The following is a 20,627-nucleotide window of genomic DNA, read 5'->3' as shown; positions in this document are numbered from 1 at the left end:
CGTGAAGCACATCTGCTCTGAAACACGACGGTGAAACCCGACGGGAGCACAATTAGATTGCTGACTATTAGCTGCAGCTCCACCATTAAATAGGATATTTGATCAGCCATCATTTGCAGGTGGCAGGACTTTGTTGTCTCAGGTCTGGGGGAACTTTTAGAAGGCATAACCACAGCTGTGGAAGTTTGGAGCCTGACACCCACCTCCAGTGTGACCTCCTGGGAAACCCCTGTTGCCACATTGACTGAGCACTTCCTCAACTGAGGCATATACCAGAAACATGGGAGCCATTTATTTCCTTCCCTTCTGGACATCAGATGAGGACGAAGACCAACCGCAGAACCAGCAGAACCATGAACAACAGCAGCACCAACATCAGCAGCAACAACAGGAGCGCCAGGGTCTCCAGAATCGTTGTGGTTTGCTGTGCACTTCACAACATGGCACAGCGTCATGGCTTGCAGATTCCTGAGGACCAAGTGGCTTCTCACATATCCTCCTCAGATGAGGAGGAGGAGGAGGTGGAGGAGGAGGAGGAGGAGAGCGAAAACGAACATCTTGCAGAGGCCCATGAACCAGCGACAGGAGTACGCGAGAACATTGCTGCCCGGGATGCAAGGAACGCACTCATCTTGGCCAGATTTGCTTAGCCTAGCCAATCAAGCACTTTTGCCTCGCAGCTTCTTACCAGAGCTTAGACAATGGCCAAGAACTAGCGGATTCCTAACAATTTGACTACCATACTGACAATTGCAAGTAATCCTAAGCCCTCAATGTGGAAGTCTCATTAGCGAATTGACACACGCCACAACTGCAGCAGTAGCCATCAGATATTTTTATTTACAGTAACCATATGATGGCTTTTTAACATTAAACATCAAATTTCACCCAAGTGACTACCATTGTGACTATTTGTGCAGTATCTGTCTCTTACGCATGCTCCTACGTGGTGCTTCCCCTGTGGCTTCAGCAGATTTGGAGGCCTCTTGTTCATCATTCTTGCTGCTCCTGTCTCGACGGGTGGGCGTCCTCTGGGGTTGCGAACATGTGAGGGCTCGCCAACAGTCTGCTGCTCCTGCGGCTGTGCAGTGGTTGAGACGCCAATTTCAGTTAGGTGTGTGTGGTAAACCACTGTTTGTATTCCTGTTTGTCCTGTTTGTATTCCACTGTGTACATGCCTGGACATGCCTCGGCTGACTCCTCCCACAGGTCCTAGTATAAAGGTGACTGCTCCCCAGCCCTTGTATCCTGGACCGGTCGACCACTCGAGGCAGACCTCCATTCTGTTGTTAATAAAAGCCTTTAGTTACTCTTCTAACTCTCAGTCTTTTATGAGTAATTGATAGCGCATCAGTGTGTACTCTGGTGGGGCTCTGACCGAGGGCTCTGCAGTGGCATGGAAGTGTGAGCGCTTGGAGAGGTGCCCCCACTTCCTTGATGTCTGCCACCAACTTCCCTCTCATGGGTCAGAACCCCCTCAGCGCTTGCAAGTGGCTTGAGAGCACCTTGCTGCACATCAGGGGGGCCATGGGGACCCGTATCTGCACTGGCAGTCCTACTCAGAAGGACTTCCATGAAAGTCTGGTTTCTCTGTTCAATAGATGACCATCGCTCCTCCAGAGATGTCATTCTATTCAGAACACTCACTATGTTTTCTGCACTCTGGCGACTTATCACCTCCATGGAGGTTGCCATCCTTTCCATGGTGATGCGTTCATGCGCCAGTGACTCCACAAAGGCTCTGCTCATGTTCGCAATGGACTCCTCCATTCGCTCCACACTCGCAGCAAGCCTGGAGACAAAACCTGCCAGAGACTCCTGCATCTGTTCCTGGAGTTCCAGCACCGCTGATCTTGTGGATGGACCAGGAGGCAGAGGGTCGACATGCAGTTGAGCCGAGCTGGGAGAGTCCTGCGCCCTCTGACTAGGACTCTCCACTGCTGTCCCTGTCTCCACAATCTGCTGATGCTCACTTGTGAGCTGTGATACACCAGGTGACAACACTGCACTGTCTCGCGAAGGTACCACCGAGGTGTGAGTGTCTGCGCTGGTGCTGGGTGCGCTGAATTCTGCTGACGCTGCACCCTCAGAGGTTGCAGCTTCCTCTGAGGAGTCTGGATGCTCAGGCTCTTCCTCCTGGCTAGTGGGGACGGATGTTTGCGATGGTCCTGTGGGGGAGTAAAGGAAAGAGTCAGAGATGTGATGCCAAGGTTACATGCACATTGCATATTGCAGATGATCATAAGTCCATCTGTTAGAGCTTCAGAATCATTATCAGCGACTCATGCAATGTCAATGAGAGAGATGGAAAACTATTCTGTCACCAGCTTGCTGTGATGCACCCGTCTATCCGTCCCCCACTTGCGCATCGTCCTCCACTCCCACAATCTCCAGTGCCGCCTCCTCCCAGGGGATGAGCTGGGCTACTGAGGCTGGCCCTCCTCCTGTCCTCGCTCTTTCCCTCTTATTGTGAGCTCTCTTTTCCTGCAATGAGGGAGACAAGTGGAGTTTGAGTGAGAATGAAGGAGTGTAGAGAATACATAACATAGATGCTTAGAAGGAGACAAAGATGGAGTGAGGTGGCAAGACCAAGGGCCCTCCATGTGTGTTGTCAGTTGTTTTCATAGCATCACAGTGATAGGGAGTGTGAGGGCTGCATAGTCGAATAGTTAGGTGAATGTGACCATAGAGAGAGAGGGAATGGGTAAGGGTACATGGTTGACGGTGTCAAGTGGGACGTGGAGGAAGTGGTTGCTAAAGCTGAGTGCTGGTGAGGAGAGGCAATGGGGATCAGATTGAGGGTGATGGGAAAGTCATACTCACTGTCATAAATCTCATCATCAAGAAACTACTTATGAAATAACACTGGACGGCCAGCTGGTGGCGCCGTCCAAGGAGTATAAATACTCGGGCGTAGGCCCCAGCTTTCCAGGGACATTTTGTAAAGACAAGGAGCTAGCGGATACAACGGCAATAAGTTGATTAAAGCCTTGCTTTATGCTCAAACCAAGTGCGTAGTGAGTTTTATTACGCCACTCACTTTTCCAGTGCGCAGAAGGTCATGAAACCTCTTCCTGCACTGAACCCAGGTTCTGTGGGTTATCGACAAAGAGTTGAGCTCCTGGGCCACCTGGATCCACACAGCCTTGATCTGCTGGGGAGGCTTCTTCCTCCCTGAAGAAGGGAAGAGCACCTCTTTATTGGCTCTTGCTCCCTCCACTAAAGCTTGCAGGGCAACGTCATCAAACCTGGGAGCAGACCTAGGTCTCTCGCTGGTCATTCTGCCTCCAGGTCCCTCTAACATGAAAGGCCAAAAGGTTGGCAGTCTGCAGAAGAAGCAAGGCTTGTTGCAGACCTTAAATGCAGCAGCAATGATGACGTCATCGGAGGCGACTTTCAGACTGAAAAAACGAATTGGGCCATGGGTTCCCACACGCTGGAACTCAATTGCCCACTTAAGTTAAAATTGCATCATTGTCCCACATTGATTTAGAATCGGGTGGCTAACACGAAAAGCGGATTACCTGACCCCAGCCCGCCCCAAGACAAAATCCAGCCCAATATAAAATTCTATCACATTATGCTTACTCTTCCCTAAAGGTCCCTTTACTACAATGTTATTAATTAACCCTTTCTCGTTGCACAATACTAGATCTAAAATAGCCTGTTCCGTAGTTGGTTCCTCAACATACTGATCTAGAAATCTATCTTGCATACATTCCATGAATTTGTCCTCCACACTATTACTGCAAATGTGGTTTGCCCAGTCTATATGTAGATTGAAGTCTCCCATGATTACTGTATTACCCTTGTTACATGTGCCTCTAATTTCCTGATTTATACTCTGCCCTACATTGCAACTACTATTTGGGGGTCTATGAAGAACTCCCACCAATGTTTTCTGCCCCTTGCTGTTTCTTAGCTCCACCCAAACAGATTCTACTTCTTGATTTTCGGAGCTAAGATCCTTTCTCTCTACTGTCTTTATCCCATCCTTTATTACTAGGGCTACCCCTCCTCCTTTTCCATTTTGCCCATCTCTTCTAAAAGTTAAGTATCCTGGAATATTTAGTTCCCAACCTTGACCACTTTGCAACCACGTCTTCGTTATGGCTATTAGATCAAACCTGCTAATTTCTATCTGCGCTATTCATCTATTTTCTTACGAATGCTTCGCGCATTGAGATATAGTGCCTTTAGCTTTGACTTATTTCCATTTTTCCCTGATGTCACCTTAGTCATTGTTGCTTTATTACCTTTGTTACTCTCCCTGCCCCTTCCTGACCCACTCTACATATTTTTACCCAAAACTCTACTCTGCTCTAGAGCGTTGACATTTCTCTCGCTGCTTTTAATTTTACTCTATTATGAATCCTCCCAACGCTTCTCTCGACCCCTCTATGGTCTCTAAAGTTTTAGACTACTTGTCCGACATCCGGCTCTGCATGAGCAGAAATTTTCTCCAATTAAGTATTTGGAAGACTGAAGCCATTGTTTTCGATCCCTGCCACAAACTCCATTCCCTAGCCACCGACTCCATCCCTCTCCCTAACATCTGTCTGGGGCTGAGCCACACTGTCGCAACCTTGGTGTCATAATTGACCCTGAAATGAGCTTCCGACCACATATCCGCGGCATAACTAAGACCGCCTATTTCCACCACTGTAACATCGTCCGTCACAACCTTTGCCTCAGCTCATCTGCTGCTGAAACCCTCATCCATGCCTTTGTTACCTCTAGACTTGACTATTCCAACGCACTCCTGGCTTGCCTTCCACATTCTACCCTACGTAAACTTGAGATCATCCAAAACTCGGCTGCCTGTGTCCTAACTCGCAGCAAATCCTGTTCACCCATCACCCCTGGGCTTGCTGACCTACATTGGCTCCCAGTTAAGCAACGCCTCGATTTCAAAATTCTCATCCTTGTTTTCTACTCACTCCATGGCCTCGCCACTCCCTATCTCCGTAATCTCCTCCAGACCCACAACCCTCCGAGATATCTGCGTTCCTCTAATTCTGCTCTCTTGAGCATCCCTGATTATAATCGCTCAACCATTGGTGGCCGTGCCTTCTGTTGCCTAGGCCCTAAGCTCTGGAATTCCCTGCCTAAACCTCTCCGCCTCGCTACCTCTCTTTCCTCCTTTAAGACGCTCCTTAAAACCTACCTGTTTGACCAAACATTTGGTCATTGCCTAATTTCTCCTTATGTGGCTCGGTGTTAATTTTTTTTGTCTTATAACACTCCTGTGAAGTGCCTTAGGATGCTTTACTACGTTAAAGGCGCTATATAAATACAAGTTTTTATTGTTGAACATACTCGTCTCGTTTCCTTTTGAAAGCACCTAAGCTGTTAGCCTCAACCACTTCCTGTGGTAGCGAGTTCCACATTTTAACCACTCTCTGAGTAAAGCAATTTCTCCTTATTTTCCTATTGGATTTATTAGTAACTATCTTGAGAAGATTGCTGGGGCCCATGGAGGACATGGGGGCTGGGAATAGGACCCCGTGAGAAGATTGCGGGCTGTGGAGGACATTGGGAGAGCATTGGATGGCGGGGCGGGGTGGCTGTTCCGATCGCTGGGAAGGTTAACAGGTTTCCCTGTGGGGCCGGGGAGGAAGCACTACTGTTCCTCCTGGCTCACAAACAGTGCTGGGAAAGCACTTACCTCTTCCATGCAGCAGTCCTTGGCTCCCTTTAGCTGCCTGGTTACCCGAGGCTTGGAAAACCCGGACGGCCAGCGTTCAAGCTGGAAGAGAGATAAAATCTGAGGCATGCAATATTTAAATATTACAATATTTAAATGAGCGACCCACCTCCTGGGAGCGGTTTGGTTGCCTGCCCCCATCCTGCCTCCGTTAAAACTGGAAGTGGGCGGGTTCGAGGTGGGTTGGGTTCGGGTTTGACGTTTTTTATATCCACCCAACCCAAACCCACCTGTTTTTGGGGGTTAAAATTCCACAGATTATTTCAGTTTTTTTGTTACTGCCATTTGCACAGTTTTTATCTTCCGTGTATCCCTCACCATCTACATCCCTCAATAACCCCACTTACGTCCGTGTTCATCCAAGGAAAAACATTCTTTCCGCCCAAGTCATTTACAACTGCACTTTCTAAATCCCAGCTGCCTTCCATTCACCATGATTCTTCTGCAGCCGTCGATCTACTCAACTGCTCCCTCCTGTCCATCTTTGAAGCCCTTGTCTCCAGCAAAACCTTTACTCTCAGATTAATTCATTGGTGCAAACAGCAAACTATCAGTGGGAGTTATTTAAATATGAGGTGGTTATATATACATATTAAAAAGAAATTGACTAGAGACATTAAATATAAAAACAAGAAAGTGATGTTAATGAGATTGAATGCACATTGCTATCTAGTACGCAGAGTGCCACTTCAAAGTCTTAACTGTTAGGTGGACTGCTTACATCGAGTTACATCATCGTGTTTCATCGAGTCTACGGAACTGAAACAGGCCATTCGGCCCAATGGTTTATGCTGGCATTTATGCTCCACTCAAACCTCCTCCCACCCCTCTTCATCTAAACTTATCAACATACCCTTCTATTCCTTTCTCCCTCATGTGCTAAACGGTATTAAACAGTAAGATTTTAATCTGCCATAGCCCTTTTTGGATTCTTTCCAATTGTCTGAAGCTGACATCGTATTGGTAACAGTAGTGGTTTTTATTTGTGTTATGTCTGACATTTGGTGATAGGTACTCGATTGCCTTGGCCTGAGCACATGGAGTTGATAGTGCTGTGATCATTGTATTGTGTATAGGTATTCGATTGCTTGTGCCTGGAAGTGTGTGTGTGGCAGCCATATTAAAAGCAGCATGAACTGAACTCACTGACGGTCTCTGGATTATCTTTGCAAACGCAATATTTGGCGACAAGGATGGCTGAAATCTCTCTTCTACCACCTCCTCCCTTCCTTGCACTACCAGGTGAGCCCCCGATCCCATGGGTTCGCTGGTTACAGTCCTTTGAAACCTATCTCATTGCTCTTGGACTAGAAACTGTGAGTACGGCTCGGAAAAAGGCACTGTTATCCCATTGCTTGGGAGCGGAGGGCCAGCGTGTTCTTGGGACATTGTGCACAGCAGACTCAATCCAAACATATGATGAGGCTGTGGCTCTGTTAAGCACACACTTCCCTGCCCCACAAAGTGCCCTCCTGCGGCGATTCATTTTTAGACAGCGTCACCAACTCCTCGGCGAGTCAGTGCATCAATACTGGCTAATTTGAGGGGGTTAGCTAGCTCGTGCAAGTTCGGTGCATTACAAGATGAGATGGTGCGTGATCAACTAATAGAGCACACAAATAACGTGAGAGTGCGTGAAAGACTGTTACTCGAGTCCGACGATCTGTCGTTGTCACAGGCAGTCAACATTGCCTTTCAAGTGGAGTCTGCAGCCGAATGTGCAGCGAAACTAGCACACACACCCAGTGACAGCGCCCTCGGCCCCGACAGCTCTGACACGGTAATGCTCGCGCGATGGCAGCAACGCGTGCTACCGTGGCAACAGTGTGGAAACTGCGGATCTCGTTCACATGCTACCAGAGCGCAGAATTGCCCCGCGCGCAGCCAAGCCTGTCGCAATTGTGGAAAACAAAATCACTTTGCCAAGGTCTGCCGCTCTGCCCCTGTTGCTACAGATGAACACTCTCAGTCCTCAAGCAGTTGGCCGACAATTCACAACGTGAGCTCTGGGCCAGTAGTGGCTTTCAAATCATGCACAATTAACCTGAATGATGTGTGCATCCCGCTGTTGTTGGATACCGGTGCCAGCGTCTCACTGCTAAATGTAGACACATTCAAACGCTTTTTCAGCTCCCTGCCACTCTCTGCGTCCTCCACTACCCTTTGCGGGTATGGTAATTCGAAAATTGGACTAGTGGGCTCAGTCAACCTCACAGTACGCTATGGAACAAAAGTTTTGCCAGATTTTTGTTTTCATGTGGCACGCCAAGGAGCTAACCTGATGGGACTGGATCTTTTCACTGACCTGGGTTTTTCTCTCTTGGACACCGGCAGGTCTGCGATTCTGCACGTCGCCTCACCGTGGCGCCAAACATGGCCAGCACTCTTCGAGGGTCTGGGCTGCCTGACTGCCTTCACCCACCAGCCCATGGTTGACTCCACCGTTACCCCTGTCATTCAGCCACTGCACCACATCCCGCTTGCTCTCCGTGATGGGGTCACAGCTGAACTAAAGCAGCTACTGGAAGCCGGCATCATCGAACCAGTTGATGCCTCCCCATGGGTCTCCAACCTGGTGGTCGCAATGAAAAAGTCAGGTGGTCTACGCGTCTGTGTCGATCTTCGAGCAGTGAATAAGGCCGTAATCCCTGACAAGTATCCACTGCCCATGTCAGAGGAACTCACAGCGCAGTTCTATGGTTCCATCCTGTTCTCGAAACTGGACCTTTGACAGGGCTATCTACAGGTTCCCCTCCACCCCAGCAGCAGGGACCTCACTGCTGTTAGATTCGTGTGTTAATGGAGACACGAAATGCAGGAGTTGATTTAACAAGTGTTTACTGAACAAAGTCTGGAGGTGAACTAACTACACAAGACGCTACACAGGCTTATATACCCGAGTGGTCACTACTGGTACTACAGTATACAGGGGCTTCAAAAACATAGTTCCTCTTAAAGGTACATACACTACAATTCCTCCCCTTTTAGATAAATAGGACATAACATTTTAAGTAATCATGAAATAACATTTTTACAAGAACAATAATATACACATTTGCTGAAGTTAATCAATTACAAATTCAGTCTCTCTGGAGGCTTCCTGACTCGGTCCGGATAACGCCTCGGTGGTGTAGTAGGTTCTTTTGGCAAGGTCGATTCGGCTTCAATGCCAGTGTCGGGTTCATCTGGTTCCAGTATCACCGGATCGGAGGTAGATACTATGGGTATCTCTGCTTCATCACTAGGCATATAGAGTTGTGGTGTAGGTTGTCCTTTTTCGGATGACTTTATGATCTGGTCAGCATGGCGCCTTATTATGCTTTCTCCAATGTCCACGGTATGCATCAGCGGTCCTAGTCATGTGCAAATAGTTCCAGGCTGCCATTTCTCAGTATGGTAGTCCCGGGCCAAAACTGGTTGACCTATCTGGAAGGTTCTAGTTGGCCTTTCATTCATGCTTTGAAATTGCCGGTTCTCTACGTCCATTCTGACGTTTGGCTTGACCAAATCCAGCCGGCATCTTAGGCTTCTATTGAAAAACATCATGGCAGGGGTTTGGTTTGTAACCACATGTGTTGCATTCCTGTACGCAAACAAGAAGTTATCTACCTTATGTTGTAGATTTATGTCTTCATTACCCATGGCCTTTATGGCCTTCTTGAAGGTCTGGACAAACCTTTCAGCCAATCCATTGGTGGCGGGATGGTATGGGGCGGACGTGTAGTGCTTAACCCCATTGTTTTTTAAGAACTTCCTAAATTCTTCGGATACAAATTGCGGTCCATTATCAGAACAGATCTGTTCAGGCAGCCCATTCCTGGCGAATATGGTCCTTAATACTGTGATGGTTTTTTCCGTGGTGGTGGAGGACATCTTTATTACCTCCGGCCACTTGGAGTGTGCATCCACCGTGATTAAGAACATTGAGTTCATAAATGGACCAGCAAAGTCGATATGTACCCTTTGCCATGGAGATGAGGGCCACTCCCATGGATGTAGAGGGGCTTGTGGTGGGGCATTTTGGACCTTCTGGCATCCTAGACAGCTCTTGGTCATTTCTTCGATGTCTCCATCGATACCTGGCCACCACACAAACGCTCTGGCTAAGTTCTTCATTTTCACTCCACCCAGATGCCCCTCGTGAAGCTCCTTTAGCACTCTATCCTTGAGTTTGGGTGGAATCACCACTCTGGATCCACACATCAAGGTTCCTCGGCACACTGACAGCTGTTCTCTTCTTTGCGAGAATGCTGGCAACAGTCGTTCGCCATGTGCTGGCCATCCCTTCACCATTAAATCGTAGACTCGTGAGAGAGTCGGGTCATTTCGCGTTTCCTTTTCAATGGTAGAATTTGTCACCGGTAGACATTCCACTATGGTCGAGTGGAACATCTCCACTGGGTCCACTGTAGGCGCCTCTTCCACCGTTGGCAACGGTAGGCGCGATAACCCGTCAGCATTCCCATGCTGTTTTGTTCCTTTGTATTCTATGTCATATTGGTGTGCCCCTAGGAAAAGGGACCACATCTGTAGCCTTTGCGCTGTCATAATGGGAACGCCCTTTTTAGGGTTGAATATGGAGAAGAGGGGTTGATGGTCAGTCAACAAGGTAAATTTTTGTCCGTGTAGGTAATGGTTGAATTTCTTCACCCCCCACACCAGGCTGAGTGCCTCCCTGTCGATCTAGGCATAGTTACGCTCAGCTGAGTTCAATGAGCGTGACGCAAAAGCTATCGGCCGCTCCGAGCCATCAGGGAATCTATGCGATAATACCGCTCCCACGCTGTAAGGGGATGCATCGCACGCCAGTCTGATTGGCAGTGATGGGTTGTAATGAGCCAACACTTCCCTGGACGTGATCAAGCCTTTGCATTTATGGAAGGCACGCTTACAGTCTTCGCTCCATTTCCAAACTACTCCCGTTTGTAGCAGTGCGTTAAGCGGGTGCAGAACCGTCGACAAGTTTGGTAAAAATTTATGATAGTAATTTACTAATCCCAGGAACGACCTTAATTGTGAGACATTTTCAGGCGCTGGGGCCTTTACGACCGCTTCAATTTTTTCAGGTGACTTATGCAACCCTTCTTCGTTAATGACATGGCCACAATATGATACTTGTTTCTGGAAACATTCGCACTTGGGGCGATTTGCTCGTAGGCCCCGTTCTCTCAGCCTCGTGAGCACCTGCTCCAAGTTGGCAAGGTGCTCGTTGTCGTTTTCTCCTGTTACAAGGATGTCGTCTAGGTAGCATTGAGTCCCCGGAATCCCTTGCAGGACTTGCTCCATAGCTCTTTGCCAGATAGCCGGAGCTGATGCCACTCCGAAAACCAGTCGATTGTACTGGTACAGGCCTTTGTGTGTGTATATCGTGAGATACTTTTTAGAGGCCTCCTCAACCTCCATCTGTAGATATGCCTGTGCTAAGTCAATTTTGGTGAAACATTTCCCTCCGGATAGTGAGGCGAAAATATCTTCTATCCTCGGAAGAGGATACTGTACCATGTGAAGAACCGGGTTTACAGTCACCTTGAAGTCCCCACAGATGCGAACTTTTCTTTGTTCTTCAGATTTATCAGTATTCAACGTTTTCTTCATGACCGGGACGATGGGTGTTGCCCACTCGCTCCAATCTACCTTGGATAAAACGCCTGCTTTTTCCAAATTCTCCAGCTCTGCCTCGACGGCTGGACAAATTGCGTATGGCACCGGCCTTGCCTTAAAAAACTTGGGAATTGCCGCACCTTCCACTTTTATTGAGGCGGTGGCGCCTTTCAGGGTTCCTAGTTCCTGTTGAAACACTTCTTTGGCGTTAGCCAAGATTTCTTTTAATCGTCCAGGTATGACGTCATCATCGTTTTTTTCATTACTGGCCACCGTCAGTGCCTGAATGGAGTGCCAGTCTAAACGTATCTTTCTGATCCATTCACGTCCCAACAATGGTGGACCACCATCTTGCAGAACGTATAAATACAACTTCTGTATTTCCTTGCCGTTGTATACAACAGGCACCCTTATTTTCCCTCTGGGGTATACTTTCTGCCCTGTATATGTCTTCAAGATAATGGATGTGTCTTTCAAAGGTATATGCGGAAATAGCCGCCCGTAATCCCGTCGACTCATGACGGTCAGAGCTGATCCTGTATCTAGCTCCATTTTGACTGGGGACCCCGCTATCGTGAGGGTAACCCAAATGGTCTGGTAATCTTCTTTGGCAATTACATTATGTAATTTGAGACAGCTTAGTCTCTTGTTTCCGGAGTCGCTATCACTCTTCTGGTCTTCGGAGCTACTGTCCGTCATCATTTGTACCTTTCTGTACTTTTCCTTATTGACCTTTTTACTGTCAGCGGATTTCTTTCCAGATTTGCATCCACGTGCAATGTGTCCCATCTTTCCGCATTGCCTGCATGCTTTGTCCTTGAACCAGCAGTCCTTCTGGTCATGGGTGGATCTGCCGCAGCGATAACATCTCTTGAAACCCCGTGTCATTTCATGGGTGCCGAAGTCCTGTGGCTTTTGCTGTATCTCTGCAGCTCCTCTTGCTGCTGCTTCGTATGATACAGCCACACTGAAAGCCTTGTCCAGTGTCAAATCTTTTTCAGAAAGTAGTCTTTTCTGTGTTCCTTCGCTTAGGAGACCGCAGATGAATTTGTCTCGTAGAGAATCTGCCAGTCCTGCCCCGAATTGGCAGTGCTTTGACAGCTTTCGTAATTCGGTGAGGTAATCAGCGTTACTTTCATTCTTGTGCTGATTCCTCCTGAAGAATTTGAATCGTTCCGCTATCAGCAGCGGTGTTGGGTTTAAGTGCTCCTGTAAGGTATCAACAATCTCCTTAAAATTCTTGTCCATCGGTTTGGCTGGAGTGATCAAGTTTCGTAACAGCCCGTATGTCCTTGCGCCCATCAGATTTAGAAGTACCGATGCCTTTTTATCATCCGCTACTTCATTCGCCTTGCAATATACCTCCACTCTTTCCACATATGTGGTCCAATCTTCTATATCACTATCGAAAGCAGTAATATTGCCAGTCTTCGGCATCTTGAAAATCTAAAATGGCGCTTTCCGTGCTTTTCCTCCGTCCCCGATGGATCAAAATGGCGCCTCCCGCGCTTTTCTTTCTTCCCCGCCGAGTTAAGATGGCACCTCCCGCGCTTTCCCGCCGCTGCCGCTGCTGCCAACGCTGTTCTCCGCGGTTCCCGTTGCGACCTACAGCTTTTCGCGGTATTTCTATTTTTTTTTTAATATATCGCTTCAATAGTTTCTCCGTTACTTGGAGAGCCATTCCCGTCGTGGAGCAGACCCTCTGGGACTTTCTCCTCCCTCTGCTCGGTCCGAACGCCTACCTGCTTTGCAGCACCAGCCGCGCCCTGAGTGCTCCACCCTCTCTCTCTCTTTGTTTCTGCTTCCCGACTCGCTGCCCGGCCCCGTTGCAGAGCCACCCGATCGAGCTCTAGCCCGCCGCAGCCCAGGAAGGATCAGTGCACTACCTGCCACCAGCCCGTTTAGCTGGTGAAACCACAGTTTTTTTTTCTTGCTTCTGGCTTCGACCTTCGTCTGAGGAATCGATCCCCTTGAGGTGCTGCCGAATTGCAGGTAAGTTCATTTCTAACTCGTCGCCACTGTTAGATCCGTGTGTTAATGGAGACACGGAATGCAGGAGTTGATTTAACAAGTGTTTACTGAACAAATGCTGGAGGTGAACTAACTACACAAGACGCTACACAGGCTTATATACCCGAGTGGTCACTACTGGTACTACAGTATACAGGGGCTTCAAAAACATAGTTCCTCTTAAAGGTACATACACTACAACTGCTTTTGTGACACATGCTGGCGTCTTTCGGTACACCAGGATGCCATTTGGACTTAGCTCTGCACCCAGCTGCTTCCAAAAGGTGATGGCCTCTGTGCTCGCGGGCATTCCTGGGGTGGCCATCTACCTGGATGACATCATCGTGCATGGGCCCTCGACCTCCACTCACGACGAACACCTTCACAGAGTTTTCACAGCTCTAGCAAAACACAAGCTCACACTGAATTGCGAAAAGTGTGTGCTGTTTCAGAGATCGAATTTGTGGGGTTTCGGTTGTCGGCTGATGGTATATCCCCACTCCAGTCAAACGTGGATGCCATTCACAGCATCCCAGAACCCAGCTCTGCAGCACAGGTTGCCTCCTTCCTTGGCATGACTGGGTACTACCTGAAGTTTTTGCCCCAGTACTCAGCCACCACAGCCCCACTGCGCCAGCTCCTGCGAAAGGATGAGCCCTGGGTGTGGTCACAAGCTTGTACGGAAGCTGTTCGCCTTCTCAAATCGCAGCTCACGTCGCCTCCAGTGTTGGCTCACTTTGACGTCGCCAGCCCCACCCTCGTCAGCTGTGACGTGTCCGCTGCAGCTGTGGGGGTGGTGTTATTGCAGATACAGAATGGAGTGGAGAAACCAATCGCCTTTGCCTCCCGAGCCCTTAGCCCCACCGAACAGAAGTACTCAGTAGGCGAACGTGAGGCGCTGGCGTGCGTCTGGGCATGTGAGCGGTGGCACCTGTACACGTATGGCCGTGCCTTCACCCTGCGAACCGATCACCAGGCTCTCACTGCCCTGCTGTCGACATCCGGCACGGGCCACAGACCACTGCGTCTACACCGCTGGTCTGACCGCCTCCGCCAATACAATTTCAGTCTCCAGTTCACACCAGGACGTGACAATGTTGTTGCAGATCTGCTCTCCCGCGCTGTCTCTGCCCCAGCCCCACTCGTCGGGTCTGAACAAGTGGAACAGGATATCGTCCAGATGCTGCACACGCCTCTCTAAACCACAGTCTCCAGGAGCTGAAAGAGGCCTCTGAACAGGATCCGGCCCTCTCCCAGCTGTGCACCTTCATCAGAGATGGCTGGCCTCACAAGGTGCCTGAGGAACTGTCTGCCTACTCCAGAGTTAAAGAGGAGTTCGCCTGCTGGAATGACTCCTGTGTTGCACGTGGGCTCTGCACTGTGGTCCCAAGTGCCCTTCGTGCGCGTGTTTTATCCATGGCGCATGAGGGCCACTTGGGCATAGTGAAGCTCAAACAACGATGCCGGGACCTAGTGTGGTGGCCGGGTATCGACAGGGAAATCGAGGCCCTGGTCAAGGACTGTGCAGCCTGCCTTGTAAGTGGCAAGACTGGCCACCAAGCTCCCCCACCCCTGCAACCCCTTGCCTGGCCCTCTAAGCCCTGGGAGCACCTGCAGCTGGACGTCTGCGGGGAGATCCATGGTGTCCCCCACCATCAATGGTTCCTAGTGGTGACCTATGACCTGCACTCAAAATGGCCAGAGGTCACTGCCGTGGGCTCCGTCACCTCTCGGGTCATCATTGATATCCTTGAGTCCCTCTTCTCCCGCTGGGGGCATCCAAAGGCCATCACCACAGACAATGGCCCCCAAATGGTCTCTTCGGAACTCTCCTCTTACCTTGAGAGCAAGGGCATCCGTCACATTCGCACAGCGTACTACCACCCCGAGTCAAATGGGGGGGGTGGAGCGTTTTAACCAGACTCTGAAAAATGGCCTCAGAGCACACCTATCCCAGGGGTGTGCGTTTGACAAGGCCCTCCTCCACACACTGCTGCACTACAGAGCCTCCCAGCATTCCACTACAGGGGTCTCACCCGCATCCCTCATGCTAGGCCGTGAGCTCATGCTGCCCCTTGGCAGGCCCCGCCCCTCGCTAGCTCAGAGCCCTGCTCCACCGGCTCAAGCCACAGTCGCTAGACAGCAGGAGAAGATGAAACTCCGCTTCGACCAGTCGAAGAGGGCCAAGGCGCCCAACATCTCAGTCTCCGATTGGGTCAGAGTCCGCAGGCCTCACCGCAATAATAAGATGGCGTCATTCTGGTCCTCCCCTCTCCAAATCAGCCGTCAACTTGGACCAGCCACTTTCTGCCTCACTGACGGCTCTCGGTGGCATGCCAGCCGCCTTCGGCAGGTGCCAGCACCCCCTGATGCGGGATTATACGGACCTAATCCCCAAGCCTTACCCCCAGAGTGGCGGGATGCACATGTGGCTCAGCCAGCCAACCCTCAAGCAGATGTTGTGTCTCAGCCTGCTCCTCACCAGTCCCCACTTCGGCCTGCTCTTCACCAGTCCGCACCTCGGCCTGTTCGTACACGTTCTCGCCCTGGCCACCTACAGGACTTTGTCACTACATTTCATGTTTGAAATTCTGTGAGGGGGGAGGAAATGTTATGTCTGACATTTGGTGATAGGTACTCGATTGCCTTGGCCTGAGCACATGGAGTTGATAGTGCTGTGATCATTGTATTGTGTATAGGTATTCGATTGCTTGTGCCTGGAAGTGTGTGTGTGTGGCAGCCATATTAAAAGCAGCATGAACTGAACTCACTGACGGTCTCTGGATTATCTTTGGAAACGCAATAATTTGATATACGTATTACAGTATTTGAGCAGCAGTGTATAAGGGACAATTGAGAATTACATTACTCCATTGATCCTTGGGTAGAAGTTATGACATCCTGTTCTACGTTCCCTCTTCAGTTCGCCCTCGTTCACCCTCCAGGTGCTCGCTGTTAAATCTTCTACACTGAGCGTTTTTCCAAACCCCCTGGTTATACCCCACAAACAGGAAGTTGCAGGGTTAATGGCGCCTCTTGCAGACCTTGAAACTAACAGCCTTACTGACTACTAATTTAATTAGAGGAATGAATGTAACCGTGGCATATCAAAGCTAAGAGTTTAAAAGTAGTTACCAAAGCCCAATATTATAAACTAGTCAAAGTGGTTGTAGCTTGGACAAAGAAATAAACAGCATACTCGTTAGACTGGAAATGCCTATTATCAACTGTAGCAGTTTAATGTGATTCCGCTGTTACATGCAAAGGCTGCAATTTTAAATTCTTTTGGACCAGTTTCCCCAAATACCTTTTAAACCCATATGTCTTTACACTGCCTCACCTTTTAGCCTCCAGCATGGTTTGCTGCATACATTACTAGTGGAGCACTTGGCATTCTTCATGAAGGGAATACCTTGAAATCTGACTGTTGTTTTGTGATCTTTCTGTGCATGGCAGGAGGACGGTAGTGGCATTGGTTTCTCCTCAGAATGGCAAGCCTTCTACGTACAGTGGTCACCAGCTGCTCCAGTCCTCTCTTCAGCACTGTGGTACCAGTGAAATTGAAGCTGGTGAAGACCCATTGCTTACGCCGATTTAGAACTCACCAGGCCCTCTGGTGCCAGAAGCCAGGTACAGGAAAGACAACTTACAGAAGCAGTCACTTTTATCATTTTGTTTTTGGAACTAATGTATAAATATGCAAATTATCTTAATGTACAGAGTGGACATATTTTTCTCTTTGATAATTTCTGAAATCCTGTAAAGTGTTTGTATTTTAATACCGTGACTTTGTCATATGCAGTGAAATGTAGTTTATTTTACTTGTATAGTTAGAAGCCATTTATTGGAACAGCATATATCTGAACTGACCAATTAAATGGCTGGAGCTTTCAGCTTGCCCTGCACATATAATTATCTAACTGTACAGCTAGCCAATCTACCATGGTGTTGCCCACGGTGATTCTAAGGATGCAGTCTGTTACCCGCATGTAGACAATGTCTTGTTGGAGTTGACAATTTTGTTGTTCTGTCTGACCCAAACCTGGCCTTACTCGCCCGTGGTGCTCCCTGTTGCCTCGTAATCTTAAAGGTCAGCCAACCTGTAAACAGAAACATTCTAAAATGATAGAAATAATGAAATATGTGACCTAAAATAAGGAATAAATGAAATATTCAAATGATGATTAATATGACTTCAGTAAAAATATTACAATATTGTATTGAATAAAATATGGAAATGGCAAATTGTTTATAGAAAGGGTCAGTCATCTAATATAACTAACATGTTAAAATTACAATTAAAAAAATTAATTGTAATGTAAATTAAGGTGAATATATTTCTGAATTAAAAATAAAATCATTAAATATTTAAATTTATTCAGTGAATAATATTAACTTAACATTTTTAAATAATTTGTTATAGATGATTGAATGAATATGAATTAAAAAGTTTAAAATTATCATTAGATAAATAATGATAAAATTAAATATTTATTAATGAGGAACCAGATGGGAGAAGGCAAGAGGGCAGAAGAGAATTCCTTGGAGGATCGAGTGGAATCCCCCAGGAGGGGGCAGTCAGGGGTCAGGGCTCAATCCTGGGGAAAAAAATCTATAAAAAGTGTCAAAAAAGCTTTAAAAAATCAATTGGAGAGTGGAAAGGGATATTTAAAATTGAATTACTGACTGGATGAGAGGTTAAACGCCTAGGAGGAAGGACTGTGAAAGTCCGAGGTTGGAAGGTGCTTGAGGCTGGATTCAGAGCTGGGGGTGGGGGGTGGGTAGTGGGCGGGGGGGGGGGAGATGGGCTTGGAGGCCTTATGTTGGGTAAATTTTAAAAATTAAATTGTAATTATTATTTAATAACAAAGAAACCTATTTTTGTGTAATGCAGTCAGGGAGACTGCAAAGTTGGTTTTGCCCTCAGGCTGGGAAGCCTCTGAACCTGCCCAGATAATAGATTTGAGGAATTGAAGGTTTTGCAGCTCCATCTAGTGGTGGAACTTTGCTGTTTCTGGTATGGCCAGGGGTGTGAGAGGAGTCGGCGTTCACGCTCACTTACTAAAGGGAGAACCTATGCAGGAGCCACCAAGAGACATGACAGAATGGTGATGTTCAAATGAGTGTGTGGAATACGTAGCAAATTATATATATTGCAGATACATGTATCAATTTGAGTGCTGTCTTAATGTTTAATTCACACTAATCAAGAAAGACTGAACAGGCTGGGGCGCTTTTCTCTACAAAAGAGAAGGCTGAGGGGTGACCTCAGAGGTCTTTCAGATAATGAAAGGGTTTGATAGGGTAAACATAGAGAAAATGGTCGCCATATTGTAAAAAGGATATAGAGACATTGGAGAAGGTGCAGAGAAGATTTACAAGGATGATACCAGAAATGCAAGGGTGTACATATCAGGAATGGATGAAACAGGCTGGGTCTCTTTTCTCTTGAAAAGAGAAGGTTGAGGGGTGACCTTTTTATTCGTTTATGGGATATGGGTGTTGTTGGCAATGCCAGCATTTATTGCCCATCCCTAGTTGCCCTTGAGAAGGTGGTGGTGAGCCGCCTTCTTGAACCGCTGCAGTCCGGGTGGCGATGGTACTCCCACAGTGCTGTTAGGTAGGGAGTTCCAGGATTTTGACCCAGCGACGATGAAGGATCGGCGACATACTTCTAAGTCAGGATGGTGTGTGACTTGGAGGGGAACTTGGAGGTGATGGTGTTCCCATGCACCTGCTGCCCTTGTCCTTCTAGGTGGAAGAGGTCGCAGGTTTGGGTGGTGCTGCCGAAGAAGCCTTGGCGAGTTGCTGCAGTGCATCTTGTAGATGGTACACACTGCAGCCACGATATGTCGGTGGTTGAAGGAGTGAATGTTTAAGGTGGTGGATGGGGTGCCAATCAAGCAGGCTGCTTTGTCCTGGACGGTATCGAGCTTCTTGAGTGTTGGAGCTGCACTCATCCAGGCAAGTGAAGAGTATTCCATCACACTCCTTACTTGTGCCTTGTAGATGGTGGAAAGGCTTTGGGGAGTCAGGAGGTGAGACACTCACTGCAGAATACCTAGTCTCTGACCTGCTCTTGTTGCCACAGTATTTATGTGGCTGGTCCAGTTAAGTTTCTGGTTAATGGTGACCCCCAGGATGTTGATGGTGGGGGATTCGGCGATGGTAATGCCATTGAATGTCAAAGGGAAGTGTTTGGACTCTCGCTTGTTGGAGATAGTCATTGCCTGGCACATCTGTGGCGCAAATGTTACCTGCCACTTATCAACCCAAGCCTGAACGTCGTCCAAGTCTTGTTGCATGCGGGCATGGACTGCTTCATTATCTGTGGAGTTGTGAATGGCGCTGAACACTATGCAGTCATCAGCGAACATCCCCATTTCTGACCTTATGTTGGAGGGAAGTGATGTGCCTCAATAATCCCGAGACTCGATGTTAGCGGAACAAAACAAGGCTTTTATTAACTTAGAAGATAACACGCAGTGGAGAGAGGTATCTTCCATCTGGAGCTCTGCAGTACTGGATATGAGGCCAGACTGAGCTGGCTTACATAGAGGCCAGGTATGGGCGGAGCCCTACACACAACACATTCCATACATTCCAATATACAATACAATGGTGAGGAGAAACCTGAAACCAACCACAGTCACAGGCAATACAATGGTGAGGGGAAACCTGAAACCAACCACAGTCACAGGCAGTGGTGAATGGAATATTTCATCACATTCACCCCTTCTATAGATTTAGTCTGTTTGGGGGTTTGGTAGTCCTCTGCGACCGACGTGGCTGTTGTGGTATCGCGGGTGTCGGCTGGGTGTCCCCGGTGGCCTCCTGGGTCTCTGCCGGGGGTGCCGCCAGGGTTGTTGAAGGGGCAGTTGGTGGGGGTGCCGTTGGTCGATGTTCTTCCGGGGGTGATGAAAGAGTAGTGGGTGGGTAAGAGTTGCTGTGGTCGTTGTTGCTGCTATTGCCGTGGTTGTTGTCGTTACCGGCTGGGGCGACGTCTTTTATTGACACGGTGTCCTCCCTTCCGTCGGCGTGCCGGACATACGCGTATTGGGGGTTGGCGTGGAGTAGGTGCACTGGCTCCACGAGAGGGTCCGTCTTATGGCCCCTCACATGCCTTCGCACGAATACCGGACCTGGGGTGGAGAGCCATGACGGCATGGATACGCCTGAGGTGGATTTCCGGGGAAAGCTAAACATTCGTTCATGAGGCGTGGCATTAGTGGCAGTACACAATAGCGACCGTATCGAATGGAGCACCTCTGAGAGGACTTCCTGCCAGCGGGAGATAGGGAGGCCCTTG

General features: G+C 48.5%; 1 protein-coding gene across 1 annotated transcript in view; it reads left to right on the top strand.

Moving 5' to 3' along the window:
• Positions 1-16,736: 16,736 nt before the first annotated feature.
• The window catches only part of LOC147123425 (NAD(P) transhydrogenase, mitochondrial-like), a 285,712-nt gene continuing 281,821 nt past the window's right edge, over positions 16,737-20,627 (top strand). Inside the window, exon 1 of the mRNA XM_085972697.1 lies at positions 16,737-16,948. Coding sequence (XP_085828823.1) covers positions 16,807-16,948 — 142 coding nt within the window. The 5' untranslated portion in view covers positions 16,737-16,806. The remainder of the gene's footprint in view (positions 16,949-20,627) is intronic.

The sequence above is a fragment of the Somniosus microcephalus genome, chromosome 2 (genome assembly GCF_052327205.1).
Source record: "Somniosus microcephalus isolate GS21.2 chromosome 2, FLI_Smic_1.0, whole genome shotgun sequence".
Taxonomy (NCBI): Eukaryota; Metazoa; Chordata; class Chondrichthyes; order Squaliformes; family Somniosidae; genus Somniosus; species Somniosus microcephalus.
This window is presented reverse-complemented; position numbering and strand designations above follow the sequence as displayed.